At 43.9% G+C, this 26,659-nt stretch overlaps 1 protein-coding gene across 2 annotated transcripts; it reads right to left on the bottom strand.

Moving 5' to 3' along the window:
• Positions 1 to 1,368: 1,368 nt before the first annotated feature.
• On the bottom strand, positions 1,369 to 25,146 carry smad1 (SMAD family member 1). Of its 2 annotated transcripts, none has more exons than XM_084086084.1 (7): positions 25,015 to 25,146; positions 12,151 to 12,789; positions 7,154 to 7,432; positions 6,328 to 6,447; positions 3,680 to 3,901; positions 2,701 to 2,957; positions 1,369 to 2,020 (listed from the first exon to the last, which is right to left on the bottom strand). In XM_084086084.1, exons 2-7 carry the CDS (start codon positions 12,548 to 12,550, stop codon positions 1,877 to 1,879), a joined length of 1,422 nt encoding a protein of 473 aa, XP_083942210.1. In that variant the 5' UTR covers positions 12,551 to 12,789; positions 25,015 to 25,146; the 3' UTR covers positions 1,369 to 1,876. The 2 variants fall into 2 exon arrangements, with proteins under 2 accessions (XP_083942210.1, XP_083942209.1); XM_084086083.1 differs by having other exon boundaries at positions 7,112 to 7,432.
• Between the last annotated feature and the right edge of the window lie 1,513 nt (positions 25,147 to 26,659).

Genomic DNA, 26,659 nt, shown 5'->3' on the forward strand with positions numbered 1-26,659 from the left:
AGAAAGTCAAAAATCTGCATTTAATAAAAAAAATCTTATTACAACCATCAGTAACTGATAGCTACCTTTTTTCATTCAACAATTTAATAATTTTGTATGTTCAGGCAAAAAACACGTCCCCCCCCCAACAGTCTTTTCGCACGTTTTGCTGAGTCAACGTAACAAGAGAAAAAAGCAGAGCCGATGAAATATCTATCCTCAATGTGACTCTGTAGTTGATGTGTTTTGTTTCACTGTTAAGCCTGAGTTATACTTAGTTGTGCTCCGAAAATAGCCGATCTACAAGCTCACAATGTGTCCCAAGTAACGCAACTAAGAATAAATCAGGCTCAACTTACTGTTTACTACAGCAAAAGAGACAGACTGAACTGGACTTGTATTTTGCATCTTGTTCAGTGTCACTTTAAGCTACCGGCCTTCAATGTGCAACACTACACTAACCAAACTACGCTTTGCAAAATCAGACTGCACAGCACGTACTCTAATGGTGAATATATCTAAACACTAGTCATATTTTTATTCTCTTAAAATTCAGTTGAACACAAGTGTAACACAAGATGAGCGACATTTTTAAACATTACAGGTATTATTCTCATACTCACAATGCCATGCCACTGCACTAAACCCCATTTACAAACTCTCCCCAAATTAAGCCCTCATATAAGCTTTTTAATATTTTGTATATCATTTTGCATTCACATTTAAATGCAAAAGTTACATTTTACACTTCAATTCATTTTTCCAAATCTAAAAAGAAAAAGGGGGAAAAAAGATTTCTAGGAGACTTTTCAGCATACTGCTGGCATTACTTGATTCAATCTAAATCGTTTTCAGACTTAATATTTCAAAATGTATTTAATTTTGTTTGTATTTTTGGGTCTTATAGTTCATTGACCAAACCCTGGGTAATTCGGTTCATGTCTAGTCAAGTACATCTCATGCCAACTCCATTGCAGTCTGGCAATGGAGTTAGCTGGCAGAGGCAGATCTAGCGAGCGACTGCAATGTAGCTGACCTGGAATGTCCCGTCATCATTGCTAACTACACTTCGGTATAAACTGGATGATTCCCAGTGGAATATTGAGATGCAAACTAGGTACTGTGTGAGAGGGGGGAAAAGAACAATGCGAAATGATGAGGAGAAATTGTGGGAGCAAGACCAGGGGGGATACTTGCGTCACAATTGAGTGCGATGGTCTGATTATTACAGTTGGTCACAAAGCTCAAGTATCTTCCAGTTGTAACATGCTCATTTTTCTTGCCCGATCACCCACCTACCCGCCCTTCCCTCCCCTCCCCTCCCCTCCCCTCCCGCCCTCCCCTCCCCTCCCGTCCTGTCCCCTTCCCTCCCCTTCAACCTGTCTGCAAATGTGCCCAATTCAGACATCCTTCAAGTAAGATTACAAATAAAACTGTTCAACAACCCCCAATCCCCCATCCTACCCGACCCAACCCCTACTGGCCCGAAGATCAGCTTGTGTTTCAAGCAAACAGCTCTAATGATCATCGATAAGAGCGGGTTGACTAAAGCACCATGCACAGTAAAACCCTCAGTGTTGTTAATTCATCTATTTGTAACTCTGAGTCTACAAAGAGGAGCTATATCAACTAATACAAATAAAAAGATGTCTGTCATCTTGTCAACGGTGACGTTCTTTTGCCAGAAATGAGTGCGTTCCATAAAATAGTGTCCGTGAAGTGCCTGCACGTCTCGCTCTCTCTTTTGCACAGTCTCAGAGTTAAATCAACGCTCGGGGATTTTACAGTGTGCCAATCTAGGGACCCGTTACAACAACAACTCCCCTATAGTATTCCCTCGCTACTGGAACCAAAATGCTGGGGTGTGGACAGCCTCGGGGCTGAGGACAGATGACGCCTAGGACACGGAGGAGATGGGGTTGTGGGGAGAACCCATCTGGGTGAGCACCTTGTCCAGCCACTGCAGTGGGCCGTGCAGGTGGATCTCGATCCAGCAAGGTGTGCTGGTCACATCCTGCCGGTGGTACTCGGCGCCCCAGCCCTAAAACACACACACGCACACACACAGTTTTAGATTATGGTAATAAAACTCTTTACTGTGTTTATGGGCACATCAGTGAAGTGCCTCTTCATCACAAGAACTTTCTCAGAGATATCATAACATTTATGCAACAGTCACCATTTCAAGTACTGACAGAAATGTTTTCAAATAAGAAAGATCACTTCCTGGTCACTACGTGTTGGCATAGAAACCAATCAGGCAGGCTTGGCAAGCCTGCTTTATGATAATTATCTGCAGTCTGCTGCACAGTTGGAACGTGCCTTTGAACAATCAGGTTATTTGGGTGAAGCTATCCACAGTATAGTGCATTTCACATCAGCCCTCTTTCCTGTACAACAGAAACACATTCTGCAGACCCCGTTCTGGCCACCTAATCTCTAATACAGACCTGTGACACCAGGTAAATGCACTTAACTACATTGTAGAAGGAGGCATATTGCCAGCACAGAGAACTCATGCAGATGCTGTGTGTGTGTGTGTGTGTGTGTGTGTGTGTGTGTGTGTGTGTGTGTGTGTGTGTGTGTGTGTGTGTGTGTGTGTGTGTGTGTGTGTGTGTGTGTGTGTGTGTGTGTGTGTGTGTGTGTGTGTGTGTGTGTGTGTGTGTGTGTGTGTGTGTGTGTGTGTGCGAGAGAGAGAGAGAGAGAGACAAAGTATGCAACCTTGACAAAGCTCATGCGGATAGTGCACATCTTGGTGAGCTCATAGACGGCCTCAAAGCCGTGGTTGACAGACTGGGCCAGCAGCTCGGCAAACTCCTGATTGTTGAAGATTTTGAGGCTGCAACCGCTGGGGATCTTGCAGACGGTGGTGGGATGGAAGCCGTGATGGTAATTACAGTTACGACTCTGGACAAAGATGCTGCTGTCACTCAGACATTCTGCATACACCTCCCCACCGACGTAGTACAGATGGACCCCTGGAAGGGAACATATCACAGAGGTGAGGTTTAAAGGACATGCCTTTGATTTGTGTTTCAATTAATTGTTGGTATCATTGTCTGTGGAAACAACAATATGGATGACAGAGAAAATTCCCTTTTCTGTGTGTTTCTGCCTTACTTTGTGTTCCTACAATTCCCATGAGGCACTTTATGGGCAAGCATTCGGCGGTCTAGGGCCGCCATTTCACAAACCTGATAAATATTTTCCTAGGTCAGGTTGGCTATAAACACAGTGAACAAAGACAATGTCACAGCCACCGAGTGTAGCGGCTATGAATCAAGATGTAACGGTTGTAGTTCTCACATTCATGCATTTTACACCAGTGTCATCACTGGAGTACACTTTTCAGCTCATCTTCTGTGACACTTCAGTCCTGTATATTGTCCTATATTAATTAATTTAGTGTGTTCAGATGGCTAGAGGCCTTGTATAAGCCCTGTGGCTTATACAAGGCCTAGTGGAACATTAGAACCATAAACAAATAGATTGCAAAGCTGAGCAGGACACAGCGTATGTGAGATACAGGAAAGGAAGAGGAGCTTCACGTAGGGTTCGATACTCTTCTTCACGTAGGGTTCGAACCCTGCGCAGACCAACACCTAATGAGCATCGACTCGATCCTACCCGTGAGCCAGCTTTTGAACTGATTTGTCCTTGGCTCATACATCAATAGCACTGACAGTGACACTGGCCACACCTTTGCCGATGTGCCGCCGGGTGTTCTCGATGGTGGAGTTGCGGTTGACGTTGGAGAGGAGGCCGAGGCAGAAGCGGTTGCGGTTGTTGGAGGGGTCCGTGAAGCCGTCGACCAGCACGCTGGTGGAGGAGGCCTGGAAGGCTTCGCCCACACGGTTGTTGAGCTCGTAGTAAACAATGGAGCACCAGTGCTTCGGTTCTTCATAGGCTACCGGCTGAACATCTGCACAGGAAACACATTGATATGTTTCACACCATCAGCACAATGTGACTCTCACACAAACACACAAACGCAGACGCACACATACGCACACGCGCGCGCACACACACACACACACACACACACACACACACACACACACACACACACACACACACACACACACACACACACACACACACACACACACACACACACACACACACACACACACACACACCATAAGGGCATTTCTACTACAAGGGAAGTTGCACAGCAATCCATCAGAGCAGTAATAATAATTGTATATAGCAAAGACAGGGTTTACAAAGTGCTTTCCTATAACATTAAGACAAAGGAATTGTAAAATGCTGTGAATAAAAGGATACAGAATTTTATATAGAAAAAACGGTTACAATGAGTGGATGTCTTTGAGTGTTAGATGTAGAGGAACACATGCACACATATACAGAGTTACTGCTGCATTGGATCTAAAACAGGACCTCTGTGCAGGTCTAAGATGAAGTGTCAGCAACCATAGCCAGCTGTGCACATCTGCTGAAGCTCAGCTATCCATCTAATTCCACGGTAAAAGCGAATTCTTCTAAAACAATCCCCTGTAAGTTCTAACAAATATTTGATTCAAACACATGGGCCCCCACGGGTTGCACTTGTGTACACTCGCCCGACCAAAATCAATGCAGAGCAATGCAAAGGCCAACTCATGCGGACTGCCTTGCGGTCTGTGTGCCAGCCTTTATTAAGAAGGAAGGGCAGTTGAGTGCCCTGCCACCGTGGCCTCTTATGCTTGGTATATTGGGTGTGCCTGTGCCAGCTGGCCTCGCCCCTCTCTCAGGGAGGAATAAATCATGTTTATCTAAGCGCATACCTCTCCTAAACTTCCTCTGCAGCATGGCACTAGCTTGCAGGTGTGTTTTGTCTGCCCTGTTCCCAGAATTGGCCGACAATGGAAAGGCCTCTCCCCTGCACAGGATGCAGCTTGTGGAAAAGAGCCGAAAAACTCCACAAATTCCCACATCCATGCAGCGCACTTTTCATCAACAACAGCTCCTTCCCGCCAATACTGTCCCTATGTGTGTGTGTGTGTGTGTGTGTGTGTGTGTGTGTGTGTGTGTGTGTGTGTGTGTGTGTGTGTGTGTGTGTGTGTGTATTTGAAGGGGAGTAGTATTTCTATGATGATAACAAGCTGCACTGGGTCAGATTTGGGCACAAAAGGCTGAAGTTTTGTTAATCTGTATGAAGAGGTAATGTGATACACTGATATTTATAAAAACAAATAAACATTCATATAATTAAATAATGTATAAAATCAAGTTTAAAAATGCATACAATTATTATAAAAAAAATAAGAGATTGTTTTATAACGATCAATAAAACGACTAAAACAAAAAACGGATTAATAAAAATACAACCTAAATAATCATTATATCACCTCCAACAGTGATATTTACTTTTTATTTATTGTTCACGACAAATGGCACCTCAAATAAGCCTTGTGCGTACATCAACTGCATTACAAGTAACCAGAAGAACGTAAGTACGACAAGGTCAAATGAAAAGCCCTTCCACTGTATCTTTTTGTCATTTCTTTTCTTTTTTATCCTTTATCTTTATGCATTCATTCCTTGTGTGTGCAAATATGTATAATATAAAGAATTCGGATTCTTATTAAACAAACGCTTAACCTTCACCTATCATGAGTGCAGGTCCTTGTGCGTAGGGTCCATTATTTATTCATGAAAAATGCCATTCGGGCGTGGGAGGCAAAGCCTCATCCAACTCACTATAGAGCTAAACCACAGAGCTGAGGTAGCGGCAATTATGGTAGTCAACATTTCACATGTAGAAGTTTGGAGGTAATTAGTGAAGTGGCTCCTTAACGAGTTTCAAGCGATTACCACCGGCAGAGATGACATAAGCCCAGAGGTTTTATGGGGGCTCATAAAAGCTTGCTCTAAGACCGAGCTTAATTGGCAGAGGCTTTGAACTTCCCCTGGGGGTTGTACATACATAGACAGACCCTAAAGTGCCATCCTTTTCCACACGTCTTTGATTGTCGAAATTACTCGCTAAAGTATGTGGTCTGCCAGCTCAGCTGAGGTTCTATTTCTGTTTCCAGGCATTTGCGCATAAAGCCTTGACACCGCAAAACAGTGATAAAACTCATTCACAAACTCTGGGTTCCCAGACATCTTTGCACCTGCAGAGCAAAAGGGAGCAGGTGCAGAGATAGTTGTGGGGATGATGTCACACCATGCACAGACAAGCGATACTGTCGTGGGAGAAACTGTGTGTGTGTGTGTGTGTGTGTGTGTGTGCGTGCGTGCGTGCGTGCGTGCGTGCGTGCGTGCGTGCGTGCGTGCGTGCGTGCGTGCGTGCGTGCGTGGGTGAGCATGTGTGTATATGCTGGCAAGCGTCGCCATGGTTACCTGGCCTGTTGTTGGTGCCCTCTAGGGGAAGAGCCGGTACCAGGAGGTTGGTGTCCATTGGCTGGGGGCAGTCCTGTGTCATTGGCTCTTCAGGGGGCATGTACGCTGGAGGAGGTGTCTCTGCATTGGGGAGGTGAAGGGGAAATGGACGGGAGAAATACGTATGTCTTGAATAATACTCACAAATGACTCTTCACCCCATTTCATGCCAGACCTCATTTTATGCACTTTCCATTGATCCATTTTATGTGAAGTATGTTTCTGCTTATCTTGGCTATTCTTGGGGAGTATCGTGGTTTTATGTCCCACGGCTGCAATGCCAATATCCCTTTTCTGGAATAATAAAGTCAGAGACCTGGAACTTGGAATCTGAATTTGACCATGACTGTTCACTTATTGCAAAGACATATTCACCTTGAACAGGTTTTATTTTGACAACGTGGACACTTTGTTTTTTCCCATCTATTCTTACTAGGCCTGACACTCATGCACTCATGAATATTAGGGATTCGGAGCCTGATCTTATAGAACACGGTGAAATAGCACGGAATGAAAATTCCGTAAATAGACGACTAGAAAACCCGAAAAGCTTTGCATATGACCCGTGAATCCCACAGTGAAATAACACGGGTTGCAACCTGGAAGCTGTTTTCCGTACATAGACGACTGTTTCCAGTCGTCTATGTACGGAATGTCAATCTGTGCTATTTCATCATGTTGTGTGAGATCGGGTTGGGATTGGAGATTAGGAACCAAACAAAAGCAATAACTGCAAACTGCACACCAATAGAAACCACGGCTGTGGGCATCGCTGTGGGCATCTCACCGGGCATCTGGAACGGACTGCCGGGGTCAGAGCTGGTGGGCGAATGCGGGAAGGTGGCACTGCTGCTGCCGCTGCCTGGCGAGTTGGGGTAACTGTTTCCCGGCGAGTGGGGGGGGAAGGGCATGGTGATGGTGTTGTTGGCCTGGGCAAAGGATTCTGGGAAGGTGGCGTTCTGGGGCATGTGTGGCTCATTTTGCTGCAGGGGGTTGCGGAAGCGTGGCAGCATGGTGTGCTTGGCGTTGAACTCGCTGTTCCTGGGTACCAACACAGGGGGCAGCACTGAGGAGAGAGGTGATAAGCGGAAGATTGGTTATAAACACCAACATACTGGGTTCAATAAGTCAACAGGTGTTACAGCAAAAAAAAACAATTGAGATGTGAGTAGGGCTAGCCGATATGACTTCAAATCAATATCAAGATTATTAAAAACAGATCTGTAAACTCGCGATGCAACGCATTGTGAGCTTGTAGATCGGCTATTTTCAAAACATTTGTACGGCACCACCAACAAAGTATAATAAAGGGTTAAGTGGTTAATCAGACTATCAATGTAGTCGTTTAGAAATGATTCGTGTCAATTCCTTGATATGTCTGTATAAGAAATAAAATACATTACAGCCTCTTGATTATTCGATTAACCTACATGAGCAAGATTAAGTCCGTTGTTCGGTTTCAATATATTTTCGGTTAATTGCCCAGAAACTAGATTTGAGTTTATAAATCTGCTTGGTAACCAAACGCAAGAACTGAGGAGAGTCGTAGAGGGAAGGATGGAACCTTTAGGGAAAATAACAGTCTCAGCTCTTTTATCAGTGGTTCGGGGGGTCCGGGGGGTGGATGGGGTGGAACTTTACTGTATATAACAAAGGAGGTTATACATTCAAACACCAGCCTCATAATGGATAGATAGATAGATAGATAGATACAGTAGATAGATAGATATCATGATGATTGTATTAGGAGTATTAGTCTCAATGACAATGGGGAATAAAACAATTCACATCAACGTCTCAACTGTTTTTTTGTTTTTTACTTGGAATGACATTAAAATGAATGGTCTAAATCTACAATCTACAATGACAGAGGATTTATTTTACAGCTTTCCCCGTGCAGGTGTGCTTTTTAACAATTCACACATGATGCACCATTAACTTTTATTAACAGTGCATTCTGCCTCACCCTCTGATGTAATGTTTGACCCGCTAGACGAGGAGAGGCCGGGTGCTGGTTAGCATTCTCTTTGTGTCAGTAAGCTCCATGAGTCTAGCTGACACTGTTCACACACACACATAGACACACACGCACACGCACCCGCACCCGCCCACGCCCACACACACACACACACACACACACACACACACACAGACACACACGCACACGCACACGCACACGCACACGCACACGCACCCACACGCACGCACGCACGCACCCACCCACACCCACACACACACACACACACACACACACACACACACACACACACACACACACACTCACACGCATCATGAATCCTTCCTGATCTCCCTGATTCATACTTCATTCATCCAGTCGACTCATTTGTTTTCATGGACACTAGTTCCCATGTCATTCCAGATCCTGCCATTCCCACATGCTAATGCCGTCACCTCATTCCCTTCACCTGGTTTTACCCACCTGTAGCTCATTCCCTCTGTATGTCGTCACTGTCGAACGGACACCTTGCATGTCCAAAACCGTTTAAGAACCTTTGTTCCAATCCAATATAGTTATTATTTAGTCACAAACTCTTGTTAATACTTTTCATTTTCAAAATTGTTCAAATATTTTCAAAACGTTTCAAAAATAGAAATAGCTAGAGCTTGTATAGGTACTTTAGCTCAACACTGTCATAGGGCATGCACATATTTAAACAAAATAGAGATACAAGGTTTCTGCCCAACAGCAACGATATATATATTGAACCATCCCCACTTTTCTTCCTCGATTGTCTTTTGCATTACGCTAAGCCTTTCAGTATTTATTACCTGATTCTGAACCTGATTCTCTGCTTGATCCCTGCAGATTAAATTAGCCTTCTCTGATTGATCTCCTGGTTGGTTCTAACCCATGCCTGTTTACCGGATTACACCTTTTGAACTCTGATTTCTTGACTGATCGTGTCTTTGTCATGCTTGTGAGTCGTTAGCACACATACATTCACAAACGCTTGCACAGACAGCCACAAGCACGCATGCACACGTTTTAATAACAACTACAAAATAAACCTCCCCCCTCCCTATCTGACTGTATCTATCATCCCACCGGCCGGGTGCATGCAGATGGCCCTGCATTTTTCAAATGTCTGCTCACAGCCCTGTTGGTTTTAGCCAGCAGTATTTGGCCGTGGCTCCCAGACATTCTCCTCTGAAAAAACATCTTTGAGGTGAGCCTCTCTGGAGGAATTCATCACTTGGGGCAAAGATCCCCGGCTGCTATTCATGTCGAGGGCGAACGCTGAGGTGCAAGGAGATACAAACCGCAGAGATATGCTCCGCTTGTGTCTATAAATACCTGTGTGGACAAATAAAATTTGTACTGACATGCGAGAAGGGGGGGCCCTTGGCTAGTGTGTGTAAGCCTGTTACAGTAAACGCATCTGTTTTTCAACCGGGAGCTCGGAGCTCGAAAGTGTGTGAGATGTTCTGAGATGTTCTGACACTGTCGCACACAATGAACAAGTTTAACACTGAAACACTGTGTTAATATGTGTGTTGTTTAACATATTAGTTACAAACTTCTTGCTTACAAGGTTACAGGTCCACAATCTGGGCCTTGACACTTAACACTGTTGTTTGATACAACGGGAAAGGGGGGTAGACAGGACGTGTGTGTGTGTGTGTGTGTGTGTGTGTGTGTGTGTGTGTGTGTGTGTGTGTGTGTGTGTGTGTGTGTGTGTGTGTGTGTGTGTGTGTGTGTGTGTGTGTGTGTGTGTGTGTGTGTGTGTGTGTGTGTGTGTGTGTGTGTGTGTGTAGGGGTGTCAGCCAGGGGGGTGTAGCAGGGAGTGGTTCAGTGTAGACAGACAGGTGTTCTGGGGTGGGTTCACCTTTGACCCCCTGTCCTTCGCCCGCTGCTCTAACAAAAGTGTGCGCGGCCGTCAGCCCCTCCTTCCTCCCATTGTGTGTGGGTGACAGGCTTCCTGTCCCAGCTATCCTCAGAGAAACACTCTGCATAGTCCGCCGTGTGTGTGTGTACAGTATGTGTGTAAATTTGTGTCTGTGTGTGTGTGTGTGTGTGTGTGTGTGTGTGTGTGTGTGTGTGTGTGTGTGTGTGTGTGTGTGTGTGTGTGTGTGTGTGTGTGTGTGTGTGTGTGTGTGTGTGTGTGTGTGTGTGATAGAGAAAGAGAGAGAGTTTGGGCCAGCCGTGCAGAACATGGCCAAAACAAAGCCCTCATTCTCCCCCAGCTGGAATTTCCTGCCCCCGCTACACACACACACACACACACACACACAGATGCGCGCGTGCACAAACGTGTGCGTGCGCGCGCACACACACACACACACACACACACACACACACACACACACACACCACACACCCCTGTGGACAGCTGTTTCTGTCTTGTCAGCTGACCCTGATCTTCTCAGAGAGACAGCAGATTGTGTTTGGTCTCTCTTTGAAAAAGTACATGAAGATCACAGGAAGCCAGACTTCAATCCTTCTCTTTCACACACACACACACACACACACACACACACACACACACACACACACACACACACACACACACACACACACACACACACACACACACACACACACACACACACACACACACACACACACACACACACACACACACACACACACACACACACACACACACACACACACACAAAATGACTCACTCTCACACATGCACATGCACATATCCCATTGATACCTGGAAAAGTGTCACTTTAGATTTCATTGGCTATTCAAAAATAGCAGATATACAAGCTCATAGTGCGGCACCGAGTGCCGCGCTACGAGCTTGTAGATCTGCTATTTTTGAAAAATCGTGAAAATTATTTTTTAATATTTTTTTTTGAAAAATTGTTAGGATTTAGATTTTTTTTAGATGCGGCCTCAAGTCTTAATGGGATATGCACACACACACACACACACACACACACACACACACACACACACACACACACACACACACACACACACACACACACACACACACACACACACAAATATACAGACACGCACACACATACACACACTGTACCTACAGTGTACACAGAATCCCACACTACACAGTAACACTCTGGCCTGTCCTCAGCTGTATGGATAAAAGCGGCATGGTGCTTTTGGCTCTGGGCTCAAACAGATAAACTCCTCGTTGACAGGAGGAGAGGATATCAAAGACGGAGGATCAGAAAGGAGTGAACATCTGCTGAAGCTGTTGTTGGGGGGGGCATGCACTTCCAAGGTTAATGCTCTACAGAGCGGCCAAAACGGCTCCCGGAGTTCGTCTTTTTAAGTCATTTGCTCAGTGAAGCTTAACTTTATCTCTGGTGCAAAAAATGCAGCGAGTAGAGACAACGCAGTTGTTGCATGAAAATTAAAAAGTGCCTCGTTGGATGTTCTGAACTTTAGTGATGCCAATAAATCAATTCAGACTGGTAGACAGACAGCCAGACAGACAGACAGACAGCCAGACAGACACATTTGACACAATTATACATTCTCTAGACTTTCATTCACTACCGCCTCACGTTTACTGTGTTCTGAAAAGGGCTTTCCCATTGTCTGATTGGGTTTGTCACAACAATGCAACATGTGTATCTATCTTGTAGATCTGCTATTTTAGCTATTTTAGAAAAACATACTCGTAGTGACGCCAGGTTGAAAGTCTGTGGTTTTTATAAATATTCTACCAATTAAAATAATTAACAAGAGCATGTTACTAAATAATAACTACATTCAATCCATTTGAAGTTGGAACACAGGTTATTTTTTCTCCATTTCAGACGCATCATGCATCAGCTCACCTGGGCTGTCCACCCTCTTATAGTGGTACGGGTTGATGCACACGTCCTTCTGCTTGGCTCCGAACGGGTACTCGCAACACTCCAGGGGCTTCAGCTCGTGGTGCGACTGAAGGTCGGGCCAGCGCCACACCCTGCAGTAGATGACGTGGGGCAGGCCCTTCCTGTGGGACACCTGCAGCCGCCCGTCCAGGGAGCGTGGGATGGTCACGCAGTTGCTGGGCTGACCGGGGCAGCTCAGCGCCCTCTCCAGCTCCTCCATGGCTCCCTTCTTCTTCTTCAGCTTCTTCACCAGAGCGTCCACCGCCTTCTCGGCCCACTTCTCCTCCTCGTCCCCCTGCTTCCAGCCCAGCAGCCTCTTGACCGCCGGGCTGGTGAAGGAGAAGAGCGAGGTGACGTTCATGTTTTCAGTGTGGGGGTTGCTGGCCTCCCTCCCGCGCTTGCTCGCTCGCTCTCTCTCTCTCTCTTCCTGTTCTTTCACCCTTCTTCTCCCTTTTCTGAAAAGGTCTTTCGGGGGACAGAAGGCTAAAGGGAAGTTGGAGGGGGAGGCTTGTGGGAATAGTCCAGTTACAGTAGTTACAGAATGTAAGAATGGTGTCCTGGTAATCCTTGCTTGCAAAGCTTCAGCCAAGGTCTTCTTTCCTAGAAAGAGAGACAGAGAAGGAGGTTAGAAAAACTAAGAAAAAACACATTTACAGTAAAGGTTAAGAGTTGAGAGTGTTAATAGACCAGATTTGAGCTAGAGGCTAGTTGGTGGTGCTTTACATGGAAAGGTTTGGGAACCCCTGGGCTTGGTTACTTGTGTTGGTGATCCAGAACATGTGCTACTGTCACACTGAGTAAGTTACTATAAGAGTAACTTACTCTTATAGTAGCTGATAAGAGCAGCCCCGCCTCAAATGGAATGTGGACAGTCCTCTGTGTGCGCTACGTTAAGGGCCGGTGTGTCATCAGATCAGATCACTGACCCACTGGACACAACAAGATCCAGGCCAAGGCGCGGACTGATGATGTCATCCTATTGCGGCTTCTGGGAATGTACAGTGGCAGAGGAGTCAAAAAAGGACACCCACTTCTGGTTCAGCCCCTGAATCAGACATTCTCTGGATAGCTTCCCGTCCATATGGCTCGTCGTCACATTACCAACAGCGCTACCTCACAAATATCACTTACAGCCAGGACTGTGTCAGCCCCAGAACCAACAAAGCAAGATGATTCACTGTATGACAGGAATGCTGCAACTGATCCAAGCCACATACACATTTAACTACTCACACTATATATGATGTAGTTTTTCCCTCTACACTAAATATCTTTGCTGAAAATAGCAGGTATACAACCGCACAACACGTCGCAACAGGGCTTGTACTTACAGGACTTGTAGCTCTGCTATGAGTCGCCAAATGTTTGCATATTTTGGCAGAATGGTCACAGTATGACAGGTCCAGAACAGGGACACTAGCGTATAAGTGGTTAACTCTTGAGTCGGGACATTATCAATATGACTTATCAATATGAGATTTTTCTCTGTGTAAAACTCTTGCTTCAGAGAGACTTTGTTAAAAAGGCGTTCTGGTGATTATGCTCTACAAAGTTGAGTTGGATGAAATAATTAGTTTTACGCCAAAATCACAGCCACTTCACAGCTGTATTATGACAAGAACAATTTTTAAACAAAACATCAACACAACCACCACTGGCAGAAGCAACCACACCGGGTTTGAGCTGGCAACGTCTCTGAAATTGTTTTTAACAAAAAACTACGGAAATGCATTTGGCCCTCAGGATAACACAGCCATTCACTGAGGCCCCACGAGAGCCATTCTTCAACCATGAGGTGTACACGTTGTCGCTTTTAGGACAGATAAACAAGAACATTTAGTTATCACAGCTCTAACTCCTCTCTGATGACTGTATGGAAATAGGTAGAGGGGAAAACAACTTGATTCAAGATCTGAACATTCACACAAAAACAATGGAGACATCCTCCATGCAGCTGGAGACCATACTGCCTTCCATAGTCCAGAAGCCCATTTCCAAACTAAATACTGACCACAGGCTTACTTACTCACACACACACACACACACACACACACACACACACACACACACACACACACACACACACACACACACACACACACACACACACACACACACACACACACACACACACACATACACACACACACACACACACACACACACACACACACACACACACACAGACGACAGTTTATCAGAAGTCTGCCCCGTCTTTTTATACCTCCTGACTCAGGGTGAGGATGCGTCTCTCTCTGACAGTAAATAGAGTGCTGGATTGGATTTCCTACGAGCAGGAACAAAAACATCACTCGTGGCTCACTCCAGTTATTCTGGTCCTTTCAGATTACAGCCAGGATAAATAAATAGCCATTTCTATCTTTATCAGCTACTGTATGTGTGGGCCCTCGTCATACAGACAAACAGGCAGGGAGGTTTGATGAGAACAGGTGCTGTTTACAACACACATGTTGTGTTGTGGAGTCATTGGAGGCCTACTATTGCCAACCACATGGACAGGAAAGCTACGAGTTGCACTATATTTAGTGTGGTCACCCCAATCACATTGGCTACTCTGAAGACTGAGGACTGATTTGTCCGTAGGTTGTGGAAGGGGAGGGAGTATGAGCTGGGTGTGGGTGTGTGTGTGTGTGTGTGTGTGTGTGTGTGTGTGTGTGTGTGTGTGTGTGTGTGTGTGTGTGTGTGTGTGTGTGTGTGTGTGTGTGTGTGCGACTGTGTGTGTGCGACTGTGTGTGTGCAACTCTGCGTGCATGCATGCGTGCGTGCGCGAACAAGAGAGAGAGACAAAGAGAGAGAATGATATACAGATAAGACAGGTTGGCAGTGACAGACAGAGGTATTTGATAATGCATGCATAAAACAGAGAAAGAGATTGATAGAGAGCAAGAGAGCGAGAGAGCCAGACAGAGACAGAGAGAGAGCCAGACAGAGACAGAGACAGACAGACAGACAGAGAGAGTGAGGGAGAGAAAGACAGAGCGAGTGTGCGCAACTGCGCATGACTGTGTGTGTGTCTGGGGGGAGAGAGAGAGAGCGGGAGGGAAAGAGAGACATGAAGGGAAATATGTTTAAGAGCAGATGTGTGAAGTAGGACTAGAGTCCCAGGTGCCAGCATGGTTGTATTGTCTCCGTGTCTGTCCGGTGAGCAAGGCAGGAAACAGGCCCCAGATTTATTTCAACATATCTGTCATCGCCAGCACAGCACACATCACTTCCTGACTGTGCTGATGACTGTAGGTCGCTACACAACAAACACACACACGCACGGCGCACGCACACACGTGCACATTGTGCAATTCACAGGTGGAGGGAAGGAAGTAGAGAATGCAGGCTGAGGCTATTTACGAAACAACTCCACCACTGACTCTCGGTCTCTCTATCTGAATCTTTTGGTCCTCTTCTCTCTCATATTCAAATATGTTTTATTGGTGTTTCATGGGGATAACTGTCAAAGAACGCTTTCAAGATGGATACGCTAAAATTCATTACAATCATCCTGAACGATCTCAACCGGGCAAATTAGGCACAGCTCACAGGTGTCGATAGGAAGATGTGAGTATGTTCAGCATTGTCCAACTCCAATAATGTTGCTGTTGGGTACTGGGCAGAAACCTTATATGTCCACATTTAAACTTTTCTTTATTTTTTATGAATGCCCTACTTTATCGTACAAGAACGTTGTGCAAAAATAGCATAAGTAGCCAATCTGCAAGCTCACAACAACGCATTATGAGGTTGTAGATCGGTTATTTTCACTATTTTTGAAACATTTAGAAAGTGAAAGTGGTTGAAAAGTATAATCATTGAGCTTGTGACTAAATAATAAATACATTGGATCCACTGGATTGGATCCATCTTTTTTTATTCTATTTCCTGAAAAGTAACAGTTTTGGACATGTTTTCTGCCCAACACACACACAGGACTGATGTCATGTCACAGTCATAGTGACATCATAGATGCCTGATGTCGTTCTAGTGCCATTTTAAGAGTTATACGCATATTTTGATGAATATTGGGATAGTATCGTTCACACTTATGTTGGTCAGGACTTGAAATTGTCATATCATCCCATGCCTAGAGTACATCAATGTACCTTGGCATAGATTGTATGTGAAAAATAACGGTGGAACACCATTCTAACAAAAGATATTCCCTTATTTGTTGTTTTGATAATTGTCTTTGGGGAACGCTTTCACAACGCTTTCACATAATCACCTCTCTACAATGAGCCCCCTATGCTGTAGCCAATCTAGAGCCATACAAAGTTTTGGAATCCAAACAAAACTTAACTGGATGAAATGCAAGACAGAGCTGTCTGCTGTCTGCTCTGGTCGGAGCAGAACGCACCTGCAGCAGCTCGTCCCCATGACGCGCTCATTCATCGGTGCACGAGCAGTGTTTCTTTCATCTTTGAGGTGAATGCTTTTAAAACCATCGATGACTGGCCAAACGCCGCACAAAACTGGTTATAAAGAAAACAAAGTCACTTGAAGATTGGAGGGAGAGTGACAGCGAGCGAGAGGAAGAGACAGATAAAATGTTATCCACATTGGCTAAAAGAGGGGTCTGCAAATAACTTCGGCCAATTGGGCCACTTTTTTTCTAAGTCATTAGATGGTGGACCAGCCGCCAGAACATAATCAATGTAATTTAAGAACTGGAACTTGCAGCAGACCATCTTATATACAATAATAACTATATTGCATGTACTATATCTCTGCTGTCCAGCCAGAAACTGCTAACTCCAAAACGCTCATTGTTCAGGAAACGCAAAAACAAAATATACGTTTTTCAGGAAATGAAGAAAACCTTATATTTTTAAAACAAAGCAATACTACCTCATCAAAGTTGGTATAGTGACTTTATATATTGTCAGATACTTGCATGTGTCATTATATTATCAACACTTTAACCAAATCGCGGGTAAATCAACACTTTACCCAGCGCAAGTGGAGTTAGCAGTTTCAGACGAGCAGAAATCAAGCTGAAGTGGAGTTAGGTGTCCAAACAACAGTAGCTCCACTCGCAGCTGAGGGAGAGGTTTCTGAAGGGTACAAATTCTCAAAAGCTAACAATGGATCTCCAAGCTCACAATGCATCACAACAACGTGTGAATTAACGCCCTGATGCTTCATGCCACTTATTATATAGGCCTACAATAATAAACAGGACTTTAAATATTACAATAACTTCTGCAAAGAGGTAGTAGAATAGCGCGACAGAAATGCTATGAACGCCTTTCTTCTTGTCACATTGCTCTCCTCATTAAACACTTAATTGATTTTAGAAATATAATTACTTGTTTTCATAACATTAGCGTCAGTGCTAAGTTTGATAAACAGGTACACTGCATAGTTTTAACAGACTACGGGGAGCTTGTTTACGTGGTCCTCCTCCTCGTTCACTGCGCTCCGCGCTCTACTCATGCTGTTGAAAAGCAGCGCTGTAGAGGAGAGGGGGGAGTTGTTTGTTTTTGACGGACAGTTTGAGGATCCAATGGAGTTGGGCGTTTTCGTCAGAGGCGCTTTTTAATACTTTTCATTGGTTCAAATGTTTTGATATTTTACACAGACCTAAAGGGTGTTCAATAGCCTTGATTTATGAAAAAAAAAAAAACTGAAAATGGAGTTATCTGGTCCTGGCTGGACACCGACGATATATTGTATAAACTATATAATAACTTGATACTAAAGTTAATGAATAAGAATTAGTGTGGTATAACTGCACACTGATAGAACTGTGTGAGTAATCAAATGTTGCAAGTGTAGATAGAAAAGATTGGGTTATCATTTTGTGCAAGCCACATCCTTGAACATTGCATTTGAGGACATTTAGTTCATTAAAAATAATAAATTACAAGTTTTAAAAGAACATTTAATTTGGACCCAGACAGTCATACTCCCTTTCGAACGGAGATAAACAAGCTCTTTCATAGAATAGGAGCTCAAGGTCTTTTCTTGGATATGGAGAGACAATGTGAAACACCTGCCTGCCATTCACTCTCAACATGGATAAAAGCATTCTTCAGGTGGGGCTAGATTCTCTATTTGGACATTATAGCCTATGTGGGACAGTCAGATATTGTAAATTACTTACAACATAATTTACTGGGCCAGATATTATCGCTGCCGGGCCAGCTATTGCCTACCAATGGGCTAAAAGTTAGAGGCTGGAGTTACTTGGCAAATATAGTGCAGACTTTTGTCAGATGTGCAGATCAATGTCAACATATGCGGCAAGTAAGTGAAGTAGACTATTTGTTATGATTTTTGTTTTAACAAAGTTGTTATATGGAAAGACATGAAGCAGAGGAGACAGAATAAAATAATAGAGCACAGCCACGGAGACGAGAGGAAGCCACGACAGAGTAGAAGGAAAAAGAGACAGACTAAAGCATAGTTAGTCACTTAAGTTGGAGCAGAGAGACAAAATGCAATCTGAGGTAAGAGTAGGACAGCATAAGACCTTTAGTTAAGTTCACAAGTAGTAACCCCCCCCCCATGTTTAAAAAAATAAATTTCAGGCCCTGCACTTGCTCACTTTTCAATTTTCAATCTATGGGAAAGACATCAGTAAATAGGGTTGGGAATTGTGGTCGAAACAAGTACGTGTTCGATGACCGTGATGCTCTTGCTTTGGTGTGGTAAGGAAATTCTCAGGTGACTGAGAATGAAAATGCATCATATGATCGGACTGTGACAGACTCAGAACAGTCCATTGACAAAGTTAGAGAGAGATGTTATAGTAAACTCCTCATTACGAAGACAAATGCACATTTGAGAGTTCAGTGGTGCAAAAACCATAGCGACTGGTCTAAATAGATGTGGAAGAGCGAACACCATGGGCACTGGTCTACGGACCAGTGTCCATGGAAAAAAGCGGAAAATGGAACAACCATTGTACAACGAAGTATAATACAGGGTTAAGTGGTTAATGATTTAGTCGACTATAAAAAATCGATTAGATTTGTTTTCATGTTGATTCGTTGATAAATAAGAAAAACAAAAAAAGTCCTCACTCCTCGATTACTCGGTTATAAGTCGGCTATTGGTTCTAATATCAGTTTAGATATATTTTCGGTTAATTGCCCAGACAGCCCCTACCTCCAACCAACCAACAGTGATGGTGGCCGGTCAGTCACTAACAGTCCAGACTCCAGTCCAAACCAACACACTGCAGTCTGCACAACACAGCCCTATCAGCAGTGAGGCACATGTTTGGGACCAGCAGAAAAACAACATTTAATCCAATTCAGATGTAGAATTCCAGGAAAGAAGGTGCTGGAACATCTGGAGCAGGCTTCACAATCCTCTCCGCTGTCATCTTCCATGCAGCTGGAGACCATATCTTTCCCCACCCACACCATAGAGTCCTCCTTGGGTATTTCCAAACCTTGACAGCACTGATATTGGATATATCAATATTGTCAAGGTTTGGAAATACCCACTACTGAGTACTGACCCTTTGCTTACTTACTTACTACTGTACTTACTACACACACACACACACACACACACACACACACACACACACACACACACACACACACACACACACACACACACACACACACACACACACACACACACACACACACACACACACACACACACACACACACACACACTGCTTGCAGCCCTTTTGTGTTGATGGTTCTTCAGACAATGCTAGTTTGGAGTTGTCTGTGAAGGAGTCAAAATACGATGGCGCCATGGTTGCCTCCCTTGCCCAATACCTTTGTGTAGATGTAGGATGTTTTGTAAGGGAGTACACAAACTGAATTTTATGGAACAACTTTCCCGCCTTATCCACTGAAACTGGTACATTAAAGCAAAGAACAGATCAAAGTGTGAAGTGTTTGCGTACATCAATATATTTAGCTCACGGATAGTCTTATTATCAGTCAAGACGCTGCAGTGCACACATATATAACAGTTGTCAGTTAAATAGTATCCCTGCTATCCCACCATTGTGTCAAAGAATCCATTCCGAAACCAACACATTTATACTCACACTAATACATGAAAAAAGTCGATGGAAGTGTCTTGCCCTTCAATGAATTAACTCAGACACTCTTGGCGAGCTGTTTCGATATTCCATTAAAAAGAAAAAGGGGAAAAAAAGTCCACTCACCTAGCAGTTAGGAATACAAGATCAATTGATTCTGCAGCTAAATAAAATGAGCTAAATATATATTGATGTTATGACTCGAGTCAAACTACTAAATATTTTGCCTACGCCTATGCCTTTAGAACTGAGACAAAGACATATGAAAAAAGGTAGGATATGCACATCCCCACAGTTCTTTAAATACGGTGCTGGATCCAACAATAATCAAGTGAAGAAAAAAGGAATGTCCGCACGCGATATAAACTGCTCTGAGTGCTCTCCCGTCTTTTTTATTCTAGAGCAGATACATCCAATTAGAACTGAGACACACACCACTAGTTACATATGGCCGAGTGAAATTAACATAATTCTGCCATTTACAAGGCAATCCTCTCCCACTGCTATGTTGGCCTAGCAAACTGTTAGCTGACCTGGTAGAAGCTGTTGAAGTTATCTGACATGGCTTTGCCCTAGATCTTGCTGGTAGGCCCAGTAAGCCCACTGTCTAACTGCCTTTGCCCTTAAAAGACAGGGATGTGTACATGTAGAACAAAGACATTGGGTATATATGACAATTCATTTGATTCCCTCTCTTGCCCCCTTCAAAACATGTATTGATCCTAGGTGGACCTTTACATGAATTGAAGGGGACACAAAACGGTTGACCTTTGGGTGGACTTGTCTCCTCCTGAATCATGCAAAAACTGATGGGATTTGTATTTTGTGACCCAACTGGTACTACTGTAGCTAATAGATAGCCCACTCCGCAAGTCCCATAGGCCATTCTGCACTGCTTCACCGTCCGTTAATTAGGTTTAGGTTTTAGTGCAGGGCTGATGGGTAGGATGCGAACACAACAGAAACTGAACAGACCAAAGCTCTGAGCCCGCCTGTGTTGAGACCACAAGCCTCCTTACCCTCCTAAAACATCCGTTAATCAATTTAAGTTTTATAAGAGGGGGATCTGTAGCTATAGAGGCCTCCGCGACATTTACGAGCCTAAAGGATTTGGCCCACCTGGTGCTACTGTACTGTGTACTATATGGACGTAGCCCGCTACGCTAGCCCCGTGGATCATTTTGCACTGCTTCAGTGTCTGTTAATCAATTTAGGAGCGGGCAGTGGAGGATGAGGAGGCAGTAATGATGCTCTCTGGAGGCTCCCGGGGGACACAGCATTATAAAGAAGCTACATTATTTATCAGCAGGGCCCTGGACGTGGGCCTCCATTAGCCCCCCGCTCAATGGAGTCATCGGCCATAAACAGAGGAGTAGGAGGCAGAGAGAGAGGGGTGATAGATAAAGAGACAGGGAGGTAGAGGAGGGGGTTGATGTGGAGATGGAGAGAAGGAGGAAGGGGAAGAGAGTGATGTGAAAGCCAGGGATTCAAGACCTGCTGTATGTATGCGCGCGCGCGTGTGCGTGCATGCGTGCGTGCGTGCGTGCGTGTGTGTGTGTGTGTGTGTGTGTGTGTGTGTAAGAACTTAAACACACACACACACACACACACACACACACACACACACACACACACACACACACACACACACACACACACACACACAGACTGTCTTAACAGAGCACTTCACCGCCGCTTCACAAGGGTATCATCTCATCCATGAAGCAAAACAAAATCAGTGACACTTGAGCGCCCATCCATAGAGCAAATAAACAAGTGTAAATCACAAAAACATGAAAAATAAACGCAAAAACAAATGAAAAACAAAAAAGGCTATCCCGGTAGCCAGTGAGTTTATCTTCCATCGCAGTCGGGACTCTGGTATCATACCGTACAGTAGCATAACACAGCAGAGCCTGAAATAACTTCATACAGACACGAGGTGCCTGCCCCCTCAAGAGACTAGACATAGCATTGACCTGGGGGGGTCCTGGAGCTACATGGGGTCAGTCCCCTCACCCACCACAAACATACCTCTTTTACAGCACAGAGCAAGTAAAGGCTAAGCATGAGTGTAATGAGTGAGTCTATAAAAGTGTGTAGTTCCTTTTCAAACTGCTTTATACCTAAATCCACCAGAAGGGCATCATTCTCTATTTTACATAGCAGAACACTGGACCTGTTACCGCCTTGTCGATAAGCCCAAGCAGTGCAGAACACCCTGTTGCAATCTAACTGTGATGGTCAATAATGCCGGCGTCCCGCTTCACACGGACAAGAACGCAACGATATTGAGGGACTCTCAGGAGGAGGAACTAAGATCGGATGGATCGTGCATGAAACCCAGACAGGGCTGGTCCACACACATGACCACAGACATAACTACCCGACACATGGAGGTTTCAAGCAGCAATCCCAACCATGCTTGGCACTCAGTGTCGGGTTAGTGTTGTGTTAGGGGGGTGGACACCTCAACTCGAATGCATGGGCCATGGTGTCTGGGCCACACGGACAGACAGACACATGCACACACGCGCGCGTGCACTCAGACAGACATACAGACAGACGTGGGTTCTCTTACAGTGACCAGTATTCTTGTAGCAGGCTCTTTGGAAACACAAGAATGTGGCTATACTATGTGTATATACTGCTGCAATTGGGTATTCATACAGTTGTTTAGTTCCATACTATAATAATGTGAGTTATTGGTCTAAGATTACTTTGAATGATATCTCAATGTGAGAGTATTATTATAAACACTATTGCACCGTATGTAACAACACCACTAAAAGGGCTTGTGTGTTAACTGTTAGACTTGCAGTGGTTTGTGGGGTCTGGGGACCCCCAGGGATCATTGACGACGGGGTTCCAATGGGGATGAAACCTCACCTTCACCTTTATAACATGTAAGTACAATCAGAGACTATTTGACTATTTTGGGTTTCATGGTTCTCTTGCTACATAGCATGCCGTATATACACACAATTCTGAACCAAATCATATTTAAGAAAAGGGTTCTGAAGGCAGAATCTTATCAAATTGGTCTGTGGCCTAATGTATATCAAATTGGGGGTCCCTGAAAGGAAAAAGGTTGAGATTCAAACATACTCGTAAGATAAATACAAGTTTTCCACCCCTACAGTTTGTCCTGATATCCTATATAAGATTTTACCTAACCACTGAATGGACTCATTTCATAACACTATTTAATAAATTCCTACACTGTATGATGTTTTATGTTTACGTCAAACTAACCATGCGTCTTCAATGAAATACAAATGAGGCTTGATTATTTTTTCAAATATATATCTATATCTATATAGCCTATATATACAGAGAAGGCAGAGAGCTAAAACAATTGAAGTAAATCACGGACAAGGACAAATTCCCGTCCTTTCAGTAATCTGATATGTCATTCTCAATAATGTCAGGAGAGCTGGCCTTAGCTGCTATGGTCTGTCTTTCTCTCTCTCTCTCTCTCTTTCTCTCTCTCTCTCTCTCGCACACACACACACACACACACACACACACACACACACACACACACACACACACACACACACACACACACACACACACACACACACACACACACACACACACACACACACACACACAGAGAGAGAGTTTATAAAATCATCAACATAGGCCTAATTGTATATAAAGCCGAAAATGTAAAGCCCCCACCCACACACGCGCGCGCCCACACACACACACACACACACACACACACACACACACACACACACACACACACACACACACACACACACACACACACACACACACACACACACGCACACACACACACACACACACACACACCACAGAAACACCACAAATAAACTGTTAAAATCATGCACATAATAATCATACATAAAGCATTGCACATACAACTGTAGTAGACCAATGCACATGATGACAGTCTGAGGTCTGAGCCAAGTGGACATCAGTCACAAGACAAACTGTCACTGTGAAGATGGTTTGTTGCTGTCAGTGACTGTATTCTAGTGTGGTTCTCAAAGTGGGGTCCAGGGAGTCCTTGAGGGGACTCAGGGTTCCTTGAGGGGGTTCCAAATGGACCCTTACAAGTCTGTAACTCTGACAGTATACAAATGGAATCTGAAATCTGACATTTGTATACTGTCAGAGTTAAGGTAGGTCCTTGAAATGTTTAAGTTTCAGAGGTGTCATGGAGATGTTGGTTGGTTCCCCAGTGTCCAGCGATATACTGCACCATACTAGTCTTTATCCCATCAACTCCAATCAGTCCATCCCACAACAATCAGTCTTCTGCATCATGCAACATCTGTACGCAGACTTATGAACACAACCCACCCATCTATGATGTGAAAGGTGGAAATCTAATTGTAGCTAAATAAATATAATCAACAAAAGTATTCAACAATAGGAGGGCTATTTAAAAAAAAAAAGAAATGCAAGTTTATGTTCATACAATGAGAGCCAAATTCAATCTGATTTCCAAAATGCAGATGTTGTAACACACAAACAACAAAATAACAATAAACAAACAAACAAACATCTACACGATAATCACTCCCAACTACGCATATTATTACCGTGTAATAATTGCAACTCTAGATAGGCTTAAGTTGGCATCCTGACAGTCAGACAGTGAAAAGTTTGGCTTCCCAAAAAAAAAGAGTAAGATTTCCTAGATGATAAAAGTTGCCAAACACGCCGTGCAAAAGCGTGGAGAACAGCTGGATAACTCCTTTATATTGTGTTCATTATGTTCTCAATGTAATTCCCAGAAGTTTAAACTTTAACAGTACCTTTTGTGCCGCTTTAAAGACGCTCTTCTCGTCTCTTTGCTGCTCCAGTCTCTCTCTCTCATACAGCTGCTGGTCTAGTCGCTCTGGCGTCAGTGAGTCGCGGGGCCGTCGCACCCTCCGCTGAGCGCCAGTATCACGCCGCGGGAGACAGTACAGCTCGAGCCGAGGAGAGGAGAGTCTCGGCGTTGCCATGTCTGCTTATTATAAGCGATTTTGAGCTTATTTTTTCTGTGAAGTTTGGGGACCCTTAATATTCCATGCGCGCGCACATAGGTGTTGCATACAGGCAACGACTCAGCGTTGAATTTAGACACGGAATGCATTTGTGCATGTTTTCGGATTGGTTATGGGTGTGACCATGTTTATATCAAAAGTACATGATAAACGCCTATGCAACCACTGAAACCAACTATTATTATTTTAATTCTGGCAAAAACCGGGACAACTGTGAAGTGAATGTTGAAAACCAGGACATACATATTAGTGTTTTAAAGATATTTGTCGGGACTCGGGACACACAGCTTGAAAACGGGACAATCCCGGCCAAACCGGGACGTCTACTTTCAAATAGTCGAATTATATAGATAGGTAGCCTACTAATGTGGCCTATACCTTCTACCTTCTTTTTTTCTTTTTTTTTCCTAGACCCGGTTGCTTATTTCTATCATAAAATCTGGCAACACTGAAGGGTATCTAGATCCCATAGCCCGGAGTGAACGTCGCGCTGTGGTTGGCTGGTTGTCAGTAAAGGCAGCAAAAAAAACTATACATTTAATTAAATTACAAGACAATGTATGTTGTGATTATTACGTCAGAAATATTTACAGAAGAATATCGTCGAAGTGAGTCATTCATACTGGACTGAAACTACAATGGCGCAGATGTAGCCTCGAACTATTGGATAGTAATTTATCTGTAAGGCAGGTGTTAAACTGGTAATTAATAAATTAATGAATAAATAAATAAATAAATGACATCTACATTGTTCCGTTTAAAGTTTCAAAATTGATTGATTTATCTTGAATAACGGACAACAGACTTGCCAACCGTGTTCTTCCAGGACATGGGATGTAGACCACAGTTAGAGGCGGTCGTCGATAACAACATGGATAGCAAGGGCTACTTTTACACATCTATCATTTTCATGCGCTGACTGACAGTGTGTGGAATGGATTATGTAACTGTCAGACAGTGCATTCTTTTAGAGAAATCCAAAAATGAGGCGAGTCTTGGTGACACTTGTTAGCAGTGGTGGAAAAAGTAGGCTACTCGTATGTTTTACTTGAATAAAAGTATCAATACAGCAATGTAGAAATAGGCCTCTGCCCTACTCTGACTGTTACAAGTAGAAGTTCGATATTCACAATTTACTTATGTAAAAGTACAACATTTTTGGCATCAAAATGTAGGCTACTTAAAGTACCAAAAGTAAAAGTTCTCCTAATGCTGCTGTCCCATTTCACAAGTTTTAAAATTTAGCAGAAAATAGCAGATCTACAAGGACACAACACATTGCATTGGGATGCGTTGTGAGCTTGTAGATCATCTATTTTCAAATAGCAATTGTTTAAATGGGGCTGAAGTGGTTACTCTAACAATAACCTAAAACTACAAATGAACTAGTAACTCAAATTGGCAAATAATT

Source organism: Gymnoscopelus microlampas (genome assembly GCF_963454915.1).
Source record: "Gymnoscopelus microlampas genome assembly, chromosome: 2".
Classification (NCBI taxonomy): Eukaryota; Metazoa; Chordata; class Actinopteri; order Myctophiformes; family Myctophidae; genus Gymnoscopelus; species Gymnoscopelus microlampas.